This window comes from Melampsora larici-populina (genome assembly GCF_000204055.1).
Source record: "Melampsora larici-populina 98AG31 unplaced genomic scaffold MELLAscaffold_11, whole genome shotgun sequence".
NCBI lineage: Eukaryota > Fungi > Basidiomycota > Pucciniomycetes > Pucciniales > Melampsoraceae > Melampsora > Melampsora laricis-populina.
In genome coordinates this window covers 1,720,850-1,734,219 of record NW_006768775.1, presented here as the reverse complement: position 1 = coordinate 1,734,219, position 13,370 = coordinate 1,720,850, and the positions used below count along the sequence as shown (strand labels likewise).

Genomic DNA, 13,370 nt, shown 5'->3' with positions numbered 1-13,370 from the left:
CATACTGCAGGCTCCCGAGTTGTAAGATCAACCAGAGCTCCAAGCCAGATCCTTAGAAGGACAGCTCAGTCATCCCGCTGGCATTAAATCCTCTCTTTAGAGGTCAACTGACTGAAGTCTTCACTTGGGTGTACCAAGTGAAGACAGTGTATCAAATTACACTACCCGCACTTCACCTTTGTTTATTGAAGAGTCAGCCTGAAATTAGCTGACCCCTCACACAGACCATTGTTGAGCATTATTAATGGTTGTAAGGCTGAACACCCAATGTGCTGATCTCCATGAGTCCAGTGTAAGGAGTACACAGCACATCATGGCATTAGGGGTTACACTATGGGTTTAGACAATTCTTGTATACATTTCATCTTTCCTTGCTGAACTCTGAACAGTCGTCACTATTTTGAGAGTCTCATCTGGGACTGTTTAGAGTTAGTTGAGTTTGTATCTGTTCTTATTGTTCCCTTTGGGGATTTCTTTCTTATTTGTTGTTGCCGTTTTGCTGACTCTTTCAAGAGCCTCATCTGGGACTTTTTGGAGTTAGATCTTCAAAGTATACACCAAAGTTCCAAGGTAGTGCTGCTTGAGAGAAGTCATATCAGACAGAAGTCAGACCTTTTAGTGAAGGTCATCCAAGACCTTACATCCAGGGCCATCATTGTCTCTACAAATAAATCTCAAAACAGCCAAGCTTCTGTTGTATTACAGAGTCTAAAGTAGCCTCAGTATCTATGGTTTACCAAAGTGCAAATCCTGCCCCTGGAAGTCCCACAAAGCTTGAGCATAATAGCTGCTTATCACCCTTAATCTTCCCTTGCCTTTCTCAAACACCCTTCTTAGAGGTCAACTAGATGCAGTCTTTAATTGAGTGTACCACATGAAGACCACACGCACCATTTCAACGCTTAATCTCAGCAGACAGATGAGTACTACTCACACAAAGGTTGGCCAGTTCATATCCATCCCAACATCCAAAGTGGTTGTCCTTTTTACCGCATTTGAGGAGGACTGAAGTAACAGTTTGAAGATATGAAGTCAAAGATGTGGTACCTCACAAAAGATCCTGGCCAAATTACCAAAGTGACCATGTGTTTGGTGTTCTGGTAATCTTCTGCTTGCTTACAATCATCAGCTTGTTGATGGATCAGGAGACTATGGAATCTCAACAGATCTTCTGAGGAAAACATTTGAGCAAATTTCTTAGCAGGTTGGGGAAGAGGGGTTCTTGCAATCATACTGTGGGCTATTGTAATTTGGCGCTGGGAATTCCTGGCATAGCCCCAGGGGCTGTTTGCCTGGTTACCTTTGTTGTGCTTGTGTCTCAATCATGGGATTGTATTGTTTTTGAGTATCAAAAATTCTGGAGGATGATGGAATAAGTAAAATAAATGCAATCTGGTCAGAAAGGGTATTGAGATATGCTTGAGGAGGAATAATACAACTTGCCTCTTTGCATACAAGGAGACCCCATCATTTTTTTATTCACCCTGAGTGGACAATGGCAGGAGTACCATTCAAACTGTGACACAGAAAGCTTCCTTGCACCTGGCTGGGGGCAGGTGTCATTGGAACATTGGGTTGTTTGAGCATCATGCTTAAGTCCATTGCTCTGTTGTTTTGTGAAACTGAGAAGCTGTTTGCTAAGTTGAACTGACTGCTGATATATTTGATGTCTTCCTCAAACTTTTCATGAAAACAAGGTCATATCACTGCAAATATAATGTGTTTCTCCACAGTGAAAAATGATTGCACTTAATGCACAAAATAATTAATAATGCAGATTTAATGCAGAAAAATGCAGATTTAATGTAGATTTAATGCACTTTCAATCATTTTTTGAATTAAATGTAATCATTTTTCACCGTGGAGAAACACATTATATTTGCAGTGTATATAACCATGGTTGAGCTTGCACCAGAATGGTCACTTTGGTCAGAATATTGATGTCATGTTGAGTAGATGGCTACTTCTGTTTTCACGCCTGCAATAAAAGTTCAAGTGTGTTGATCAGGTCTGGCAGTTATGGCAGGGACACATAAGGCCTGTTGGGATGCCAGTCACTTTTTATGAGATGGGTTGAGGGCTGGGTACCAGCTGATATGGGCTGGTAGGTGTAAATGCAGGATAATGGGGTATACATGTAGGGATGTTGAGGGAGTGGGGTCACTTTGTTTTACTGAGTGGTGGAACAATTTGCAGAGCCAAGACAGTTGAGGAATTCAAGATGCTAAAAGGTGATAAGTCAATTACCAGATACAAAGTAGAAGCCTTGTGCCCAGAATTTTTTTGGTAGTAAATTTCAATCCCAGGCCTGGACTTTTGCCCAGAAAATCCAAATCTACAGTCAAAAAAATCTGGGCACAAGGCCACACATGCCCGGATTGTACTTTATATCCTGCAGATGCTGAATGATTTTCCTCATTTTGGTTACAGCCACCTCACTGCTCAAGCATGGCCATCTATTAATTCTTTTGCACTAAGCTTCCTATGGTATTTTAAGGATTCCAAGTGGAAGATTGCAAACAAGTTCATCTTTGTGCTTGGCAAACTGTAGATGATTGTCAATGGTGGGTTGACCCATTTGGAAACAGCTTGGACGGGTGAGAAAATTCTATAATTTGGATATGATTGGGCATATACAAATTTAGTTTTATGTATGTATTAATGCAGGGTCTGCGGCAAACATTAGGGACTCAAAGCTTGGCAACTACATATCATGTTAGGCTAACAGAGTCCATTTGGTTAGGATTTTATTAAAACCAGCCCCCCCATGTGAGGCTTGACCGTCCCCGTTATGCTGTATATTGATTGAGAATGTTGCCTATTCCATGTAGGGGGGGTCTAGCAAGCTGATCACCATGTCTGTATCCTTGTAGCACATTTACATGCACACACCAAAGACTTTTAATACATACTTGAAAGATCCTCTAAAGAGGTCTCCACAATCACCATCACCACCAACATATTTACCTTGGATTTTGTAATCTGAGGTATCCTCGGATGCAAAACCTGGGACAGAAGCTTCCCAAGGTTTTGATCCAAGGTAATTCTCAGGGCAAAAACCTTGGACAAGGTCTGTCCAAGGATTTGCCTCCGATGATGCCTTGGATTTCTCAACCCAAGGCATCTATGCTGGCAGTGCATGTCCGGGTACTGTTTGCTTGTCAATGAGTGTGCACGACTTCCCTTTCTGCCTTGAAGGGAGTTGGTGTGGGCTCATTGATGAGCAAATCCTACACAGACATAATGAATAGGCACGTCTTCCCTTTGTAAACTGGGATGTTGACACAGAGAACCCCAACTACTGACAAAGGATCCTACAAATCCTTTAGTCAAATGATCATTCACAAAGGGTACTAAACACCAATCTCAGTCTAAAGCCTACCAAAGGATTTTCTGATTGTCTTCAAAACTCTCCATGTGTGCATCTCAACGTGCTACAAGGATACCAACATGGTGGATTGCAAGATTTTAAGAGATACAGGGGGCAGCCTCAAAAACAGCACCTCCTGGAATCTGTATCCTCTAAATTAGCCAGGAAACACAGATTGGAGTGAGAGAAAAACCTCAACAAACCTCCACTGCAATATTCTTGCAATGATCACCCAAAACTCAAACTTCATCCTCCTGCTGGTAGGTGGAGACCACAAGGCTCATGGCATGGCACTGTTTTAAAAACAACCAGAGCTTTTTGAAACAATTTGGACCCTCAAATTAGTAACTGTCTGAGTGGAGCCTGGCCATTGCAATTGCCATGCTGTTGATCTAGACTCTAGGGTTTGAAACAATCAAACCAGAAGGTTATGGATCAATTGTACCTGAGTGTTAACACTGATATCTCAGCTTTGAGGAAGGAAATAAGACAGAAAGGTTCTTCCACTCATGTCTCAATCTCAAGTTGTTCAAACTCCTCACAATTTAGGCCATGTTTTGTTTTGTTTACATAGTTTCATTTCACCCTATCAAACTTCCCATTTCTCCACAATCTAAATGTATGTAGCCTGCAAGACTACAGCTATTGGGATCATGTCCATTTGTAGCTGGTGAATCACCTTTTAGGCCTAGGAACCAGCATACAATTTCCAAGACATTGTGAACCAGAATGATCATGCATCTATGTATATGGGACCAGATACCAGTTTTCATTTTGGTTTCAATTCACCCAAATTTCAGATGGTTCCACACCCCCTTCCCATCCCACGTTTATAATGTACACTTATATTTTTCTTTTCCCCAGCAAAAAGGGGGCAGTCAAGCCCCACAGGGGGGTGGCTTTAGTAAAATCCTTTTTTTGAAGTGCAAAGTTGGTGAATTGCATGCAGTCAAAACCCTCTAAACACATAACTCACTAAATTCTTAAACACCCCAAAGCCATAGGGTATGGCTTCCACATTTGTGGCACAGGGTAAAACTTGGATGACAGCCATTTCAACCAAGATTGTTTTTTTTTGAAAATCTTGGTGACGTGCAAAACCCGGGTTTGGTTCCTCATTTGGTTTTGTCTCTTGGCTTCGAAGTTGGTACGTGTATTAACATAGTGGAATCTGCGAAAGGGGGAGGGAAACTTGGCAAAGACAACAGGAAAGGTTTGCTACTCTAAGAAGATGTGCAACAAAATGGCAAATCAACAGGTTCCCCCAATGGACCTCAGTCGTTCCTTCACTCCAGATTGGGTACCTTGTAGTCTGATGTGCCCATTTCTCCCGTTCTCCAGATTGTTAGGAAAATTACATCTACATTATTCCCAATATCGACATCCTTTTTCTACCTTCTGAGCTAAACAATTCAATTTTAGCGCCTATTTCATTAATGGTCTCGTCATAATTAGTTGTTATTTTTTCTTTTTTCTTTGTAAAGCCATGCAAAATGATAAAGAACTGTCTCATCAAGAAATTGACCAAGTCAATAATTTGACTCATTCATTCGAAAGGGTCAAAGAGATTCTGTACAACTATGACAAAGCTGGCAGCAGCAGAGTCATTTCTATGCGTGTCTTGTGAGGTCTCTACGCTGAGGTCTCCCCTCCTAGAGAGGATGACGTGGAGGAGTTTATCTACAACTTCTCAGTTTTCGCTAGAGCAGCAATCGAGCTCAATACGAGAGCGGGCCGGCCTATTCACAAAATGGTTGGAAGTAACTACGTGTGGCCCAAGTCTATGAAGGCCCTTTTCCAATCCGATCCAGCGGTTCTCATGCCGGCTTGTCCTTTCAGACGTCCAGCGGAGGGTTCATTCATCTTCTCAGTTGATGACCACCTCCTCGCGGATATATCGAAGGCTAGCTCCGCAGCGAGACATGCTGCAGACCCAGGCCCTTCCTCTCTTCATAGGAAGGGTACAGAACGTTCTAGGAGTCCACGTCGCCAATCTCGTCGAGGCAGTCCATCCCGACGTAGAAAATCAAGGAGCCCTACCAGGCGTAGATTCGACTCTGTTCCTCGCCACCAACCATCTAGACGCTCTCCAGAAAGATCTCGGCGTCGATCTAGAAGCCCCGGAAGATCTCGCCGGCGTTCCAAGAGTCCAGACAGGCGTCGATTCTCTCCTACTCCTCCTAGACGCCAAAGGGCAGAGGATCAACCAAGACATTCCAACTACGAAAACGTTGCGTCCCCGAGACAACGTGACACTTCACAAGGATTCGATAATCGTAGAACACGTTTTGACAACTCCCCAGAAAGGCCTCGAGAGCCTCCTCTCCTCAACCGCATCGATTCGTCTATCTTCAACAGAATCAATACGGACAGGATGCCCATTGTTGACAAAGGGAAACGACACCGTGTCTCCTCCTCGCCAGAACACGGTTCAACGTCAAATGTCGAGAAAGTGTTCAAAAAGTTTGTGGCATCTGCCAACAAGGCGCCCAAAAAGTTGGCTTTTCAGACAGTCGAATCTTCAGAACACGATCAACACACGGATCCCCTCGTTAGAGAAATCAAAAGGATCAAAGCCGAATACAAAGAAGATATTAAACGTGCCGCCGACTTATTTGAAGCATGTTCAGCAAAACCCAATCAGTGGCCTTCATCTCAGTCAAGAGACCTGTTGGAGTACAAATATGTGGATCTGGAAAAAGTTTATGCAGAACTCTACGGGAAACCCGGTGCAATCAAAACAATCAAGATCAACGAGTCGAAAGACCTCGAATTCGACGAGAAGATTAAGGGGGTTCCAATACAAGACAAAACCCATTGGTTACACCTTATCGACATCTTGGACAACGCTTATTGCACTGCCTTTGCACCTGCACTCCATAAGATTAAGGATTACTTCAAATACATCATCGAGTTTGTTAGCGACCCATCAACGGGAATCCATTGGAAAGACGTTCGAGACTTTGATTCGGCGTTACGCCTTCAATTCTCTCGTCAGACCAACATTCCATTTGGCGATTTTTCCAACCCAAAACTCAAATACTTGGAGAGCAAAATTCTTTACGGCAGATTCAGCCGGTTGGGCAATGGCGCGGAAGTCATCAAAGACCAACCTTTACACACCAAATCTTCCACATCTAAAACGTCCACCACCTCATACCAGAAACCAAAACCAAAACCGGCACCAAAGAAAACCAAATCCAGGATCGACTTCCCGTACGAGATCAAGGATTCTGCCTCTTGGAGGCTCAGCGACACTCCTTGTAATAACTGGAACACTAGTATGTGCAAAAAGTCAGACGATGAATGCAGCAGACGACATAACTTATGCAACAAAGTGGGATGCGATGCCGATCATCGAGGACGCATCGCACACGCATAAGCCCAATGCCAGAAAATTCCTTAGAGGGTTGGAAATCGAGGAAGACATGGTACACTACTCACCTTCCGTCAATTTCTCCGTCGACGCGGAGCCTCTTCCACCCCCACCTCCTTTAGCATCGGACCCGTTTGCAGCCTTCGCCATCAAAAAGAATCCCCATATATTTAAGATTGTGTGCCCTATCAAAAGCTGCCGCATAGGCTTAATGACCAAAAACCACCCCAATCCAAAATTTGTCCAATCCATTCTCTCAGGCATCACCAACGGGTTTTAGCCCATGTCGTCCCTCCCTTCCAACAATACGACGTTGCACGCAAACCACGTCTCGACAGAAGAGGGTTTGGCCATCATCCGAAAAACTCGAGACAAGGAGGTGCTCCTGGAAAGATTCTCGGAAGGCTTTCACTCACCTTTCCATGGAATGAAAACGGCTCCTCTCTGCTTAGCTACAAATAAACACTCTGGGAAGACTCTAATGTGCACGAACATGAGCTTCGGCAGCCTGGCTCCCAATGACCTCATTGACCGCAATCAAATCAGAATCAAACTCGATTCCATTTCTTCATTCATCCCTTCTCTGCTCCACCTTCAACACCCACCATCCAGCGCTTCAGTACAAAATTCAAGATACTTATGGACCAGGAAAGGCATCCATCAAACTAGACGCCTGATCATATGGAAGTCGGACGTGGATTCCGCCTGCCGAATCTTGGGAGTACACCTTCAATGGCAATTGCGCCAAGCCATCTTCGTGGAGAGAATGTACCATATCGACAGATGCGTCAACTTCGGCTGTGCAAGCTCTCCCAAGATTTGGTGTAGCTTTTTCTCACTCATCTTATGGATAGCTCATTATCAGTTAGGCATCACAGGGCTCAATGCCTACATGGATGACTCCTGGGGAGCCAAATACGCTGAGGATATGGTATTGTTCAAAGCCCACGTAATTCCACTGAACCAAGCCAAGTTCCTCTCCCTGTTCGACTACTTGGGAATCCCATGGGCCTGGGAGAAACAGATTTGGGGAAGCAAATTAGAAGTGATAGGCCACCTCATTGATTCCGACACTATGACGATCTCTTTGACAGAAGAAAAACGCCTTGTGTTGGTTTCTCAACTCCGTTCCTTCACTTGTTCCGTTTCCCAACCACTAGTCGAGTGGCAACGCCTCACCGGGTGGGCGAACTGGGCTTTAAACGCCTTTCCCCTAGGCCGCTGGGCATTGCAATCCTCCTGGGACAAAATCGCCGGTAAAAACATGCGGAACGCTCACGTCCCTCTCAACAAGTCAACGAAAGAAGACCTCACCTGGTTAGCGGACACACTGGAGTCCTGGAACGGCCGTCGCATCATGGAGTCTTTCCATTGGCATCTCAGCTTGGCAGAAACAATCTTCTTCTGTGATGCCTGCCCTACGGGCATGGGCATATGGAATCCTCGAACAAACCAGACATGGAACCTGTCATTTCCCGCCCCAGCCAGAGACAACTACTGGGCCGAATTGTTCGCGGTAGTCACGGCTATCGACCTAGCGGTTGCAACCAACGCCCAAAAAATCCTGATCTTCACCGACAACCAGTCAGTGTGTTACCTCTTTGGATCACATGCACCAACCGACTTAACCAGAGTCCTGTTTAGGCACGCGGTAAACAGAATGTTGGAACGGTCCCTTAATGTAGTGGTAAGACACGTCGCGGGTGACCGAAACGTGATTGCGGACGCCCTGTCAAGACAGAAGATCATCTCAGCTGACGGCGCCCCCCCTTCAAGAGTGCATATCACCCTCCCAGCCATCCCTAAATTCCTGGAAGGCGGGATCAGGCGCTCAAAATACTCTTTTGACATTCTGTTTCTATCTTTCTCTCTAATAAAAATTCAAAAAAGTCAAAAAACATTTCACTTTCCCTTGATCGACTCTTTTTCACTATGCCGCCGAAATCCTTCAAAACTCAATTACTATCATTCGAAGAGAAAGAGAAACTTAACGCGTCCGACAGGAACATGTGCTTAGAACCATCGTCTAAAGCTAAGTATGCCTGTGGTGCCCAAAGATTCATTGCATTCTGCGAAAGCCAACACCATCCCGTAGACCCGTCTGAAGTCAACCTCGCCCACTTCGTCTCAGTCATTGGGCGAGAAGTCCAACCCTCAACAATAAAAACTTACCTCACCGGCATAGTCAACCACTTCAAACCCAAATTCCCACACGTCCTGCAAGCGAGACTGTCAGACCGAGTGAAAGAATCCATCACTGGCTGTGAAAAGCAGTTCTCATCAGGAATCAAACAAGCACCAGCCTTCACCATCCTCGATTTGGAAATTGCCTCCAATTCAGCAAACTCAACCTTCGACGACTTGTTGTTTAACCCCATCTTAGTGTTAGGGTTTGCCGCCCTCCACCGGCTAGGAGAACTCGTCTCACCCAATACCATCGACTTTTGCAACGAAAGGAAAATCATCAAACGGTCATCTGTGCTCATCTCCCTCTGCGGCTTGGCCGCATCCTACCATCTTCCGTATCACAAAGCAGACAAGCTGTACAAAGGCACCCCGGTAGTGATCATCAAGCGACCACACAGCCATCTATGCCCGGTGAGAACCCTCGCCCGGTACATCAACCTGCAAGACGAAAAATTCCCAGCCCATCTACTCCTGCTGCTAAGGGAAAATGGCCAATCACCAACTCGTTCATGGTTCATGGATTGGCTGCAATCAATCTTTGGCAACAACCGCACTGGCCACTCCCTACGTGCCGGCGGAGGGACGGCGCTAGCCCAGGCAGGCCTGTGCGCAAGCAAAATCCAACAAATAGGACGATGGTCTTCAAACGCATGGTCACTCTACGTCAGAAACCACCCTATCCTAAACATGAAAAGCCAGGTCGACAACATGCCGCAGGTCGGACTCACATTAGGAGAGCAAGTCCAATTTCCAGCAAAAGCTCCTGTACGTGGCTCCTACATTCACCACCGGTGTTGTTACATCTTTGGCTCAATTTGGTCCTGTTCTCTCTCTTATACAGCCAATGTATAGAAGTCGCAGACCTCATTTCCAGACAATTGCTCCAGTCCCCTCGGCGATCAGCACGAGTAAGTGATTCGTCCCTCCGGGACTTCGCTGCAAAGGCTAACAAAACATCTCTCGCAGATGCTTTACACATCAACACGGTTCACCGCGTTGGTCAGCACCCCAACCGAGGCTCACGCCACTTTGGAGGTAAGCTCCCAGCTTCCCACAGCTCGAGCCGTCCGCTGACGACTTCGTCTCCTTCATGAACGTCGTCTACCCGTTCTGACGAAGTCGGGGAAATCTCTTACTCAAGAGAACCTTTGTGCTAGTACGCTAAGCCCAGTGGGTTATCCGCACATTACACAAAGGCTAACACAAATTTGAATTTCGCAGGCATGCTTATTCGCACGTTCCAGGAGTCGTACAACCTCGGCATCAACCGCCGTACATCAAGATCTCTTCTTACTACCATCACCAACTCTCTATCACTACAAGGGCGGTCGTACTCCTGCCAGCGTTATCTCTTTTCCAGCGCCCCGCATCCCAGGGCACACTTTTGCAATCCAGGTCTCCGGACCTCCATGTGTAGCATACCGTCCCGCTTGCCACCGAACCCAAAACAGATTCCTCAAAGTTGGTACGTGTATTAACATAGTGGAATCTGCAAAAGGGGGAGGGAAACTTGGCAAAGACGACAGGAAAGGTTTGCTACTCTAAGAAGATGTGCAACAAAATGGCAAATCGACAGGTTCCCCCAATGGACCTCAGTCGTTCCTTCACTCCAGATTGGGTACCTTGTAGTCTGATGTGCCCATTTCTCCCGTTCTCCAGATTGTTAGGAAAATTACATCTACATTATTCCCAATATCGACATCCTTTTTCTACCTTCTGAGCTAAACAATTCAATTTTAGCGCCTATTTCATTAATAATCTCGTCATAATTAGTTGTTATTTTTTTTTCCCGCCCACCACCCTTAGGACAACCTGGGTTAAGTTTCAAGTGGCTTTCTTCGTTATTTTTCTTTTTAGTAAATCGGGTCATCCAACTTGTATTGTGGTCATTCCTATCTCTCGGAGTGGGGAGCACTCCAGTGGAGGAGCTCAGCGCCTAGTTAGGCCACCCCCATGTACTCCTGCCAGCGTTATCTCTTTTCCAGCGCCCCGCATCCCAGGGCACACTTTTGCAATCCAGGTCTCCGGACCTCCATGTGTAGCATACCGTCCCGCTTGCCACCGAACCCAAAACAGATTCCCATTGGAAGAATACAGAAAAGAATAAATCTGCAATCAAGTTTTTGTTCTGGTTTTACCCGCTGCAGAGACACCTCTCTCCAAAAAAGGTTGTCAATCTTTTGTGAAACAGGTGTACTTAAATCTCCTCTCCTGTTGATCCATATCAAAATGTCAGAAAAAATGTCTCTATCACTGCTAAAGCCATACTTTTGCCCCAACCTGCCCATCAAGGTCTAAAAATTCGGTCTGCTTGAGTGGGCATTACCCTCTAAATCCATAATTATCATGGCTTACATGGAGGTTTCAAAAGCCTTCAAGGTTCTCCAGGGCGTTTTCAAAAGAGCTATACAATTCACGGTCCTAGAGCAAACTTAACATAAGTTTGGTCCTAGACACCACCCCAGGGTATGGATTTAGGGAGTTTTGACTGTATTGCACCAATTAAAGAAGTTACAGCCGTTAAAGAATTAAACGGCAGAATTCTTTGTCTGTGTGATGCACCCGAAGTAAAATCTGAGAGCCCAAAACTAGATTAAACCTGGTTTTGGACACAATTCAACAATGTCTTGCGGGAGACCTGTCACTTTCAATCGGATTTAACAGGTTTTATACTTTTGTATTAAATCTCGGTGCGACACAAATTTGTATTTTTATGCCTTTTATATATTTAGTAGCTGTAATTCTACAATTTACATAAAAAGAGACTAGTACTACTGATTTTCAAATCGACCAAGAATTGGCTCTATGCACTATATTTTCTGTCCGTGTACTCTTCACGTAGGCCTGAATCCATCTTACTAAAAGTAAAGAATAAAAGAGAATGGAAGATAAAAGATGAGAATCCCAGTAAGAATTTTTGATGGAGTTGATTGGTTGTATTGAGAGAGTTGAGAGTGAGTTTTGAGAAATTTGATGATGTTCGAAAATGAGATTTTTGAGCCAGCGTAGACTACTTGAACTATTGAGCTCCTGCTTGATGTGAAAGTTGTCCAAAAGAAATGCCCCAGTGGAGTCACCAGATGTAGAACTCCTACGCTGTGGAGCGTAGGCAGAGCCTCGAGGGGAAGAAACAACCCAAGTAGGATAAACCGCCAAGAGCCGTAACTGAAACGCCGCTAAGCTGCCCTCAAAATACAGTGAGACACTTCTCGCCAACCTTTCTACCACCAGAATAAACTTTCCAACCTTGATTATCCAATCTACAAGCTTTAGTTCAGCTTTAAGAATCCCCGGAAAGGTCCTACGGTTCAAAAACAGATGTAAACAAGCTGTTTTTTACTATGTTCCCCAATGCAGTTCTCCAAAAAACTTTCCCGCAGCAAGCAAAAAAAATAATAAAACTTTGAAAATCCCTCCAAAACCTTGATTTTCAACTTCTACAGGTCCCAACAATACCCTACACACCCTGGTACCTTCAAAACCCAGTTATTTCCACCTGTAACTGCCCAAATACCCTTACTACCTTAGGACAAAACCCCTAAGTAGTTAAGTAGGATATTGAAAATAAAAAAAATAAAATAATAAATCCAGAATTCAAATTCCCAGGAATAAGGGTTTGAGGAAATGACACCGATAACACTCTTTCTCCAACCCTTACAATTAATAAAAGTAAGTCTTTTTTTTTTAACTCTTGTTTCCTTCTACTCGCGACTTCAACTATCAATATGATGAATCAAAGAAAGAAAACTAACACTCTATACAGCCTTTTTCTGCTTTCTTTTCTAGAAATCAACTCGATAACACAAAAAAAGAAGTAAAAACTATAGTGGTCTCGCTGCGATAACTCGATAACGATCAAAAATAGAAAAACACACACTCTCACAATAAGACACACAAAACTTCACATTCAATCACTCCAACACTTCCTTTTATACTCCAGTCCTTCAAACCTAATCAAACCTATTGTAAGTTCGATTTTTGGTCTTTATCATCCCTTTCTTCTGACCACTTCTTGAAACCTATTCTGCACTGTTTTTGTCTTGTTTTAGGTCGGTCCGAGTCAAATCAAGCCTCGGACACTTATCAATCAATAAATCAATCAATTGCCTCTTTCCTCAACCCTGTTTCATCTAAAAATCGAAAAAATCGATATTTTGTAATTCTTCTTCTTGGTAAGTCCTTTTAGATGTTTTTTCTGTTTCATTAATTGATATCCTTCAACATTGATATCAATGTTTTGACTAACTTCCTTTGCTTTTAGCATCCTTAATTAAATTCGATTTTTCAAACCAATCATAGTTGAAACTGTTGCTTGAAGATGGTGAAGTTATTGAATGAGATGAACAATGCTTATATTGAAGAATTGAGAGGTTTGTATATATGTATATTGTTTTTGTATATGTTTACTTGTTTTAAGTTATATACCTTGTAAAGTTT

The 13,370-nt window shown here is 44.0% G+C and overlaps 1 protein-coding gene across 1 annotated transcript; it reads left to right on the top strand.

Moving 5' to 3' along the window:
- Positions 1–5,120: 5,120 nt before the first annotated feature.
- MELLADRAFT_61885 (uncharacterized protein) lies at positions 5,121–6,752 on the top strand (the record flags this gene model as incomplete). The annotated part of the gene is made up of 1 exon (XM_007408114.1): positions 5,121–6,752. The coding sequence occupies one exon, from the start codon at positions 5,121–5,123 to the stop codon at positions 6,750–6,752; it is 1,632 nt and encodes a 543-aa protein (XP_007408176.1).
- Between the last annotated feature and the right edge of the window lie 6,618 nt (positions 6,753–13,370).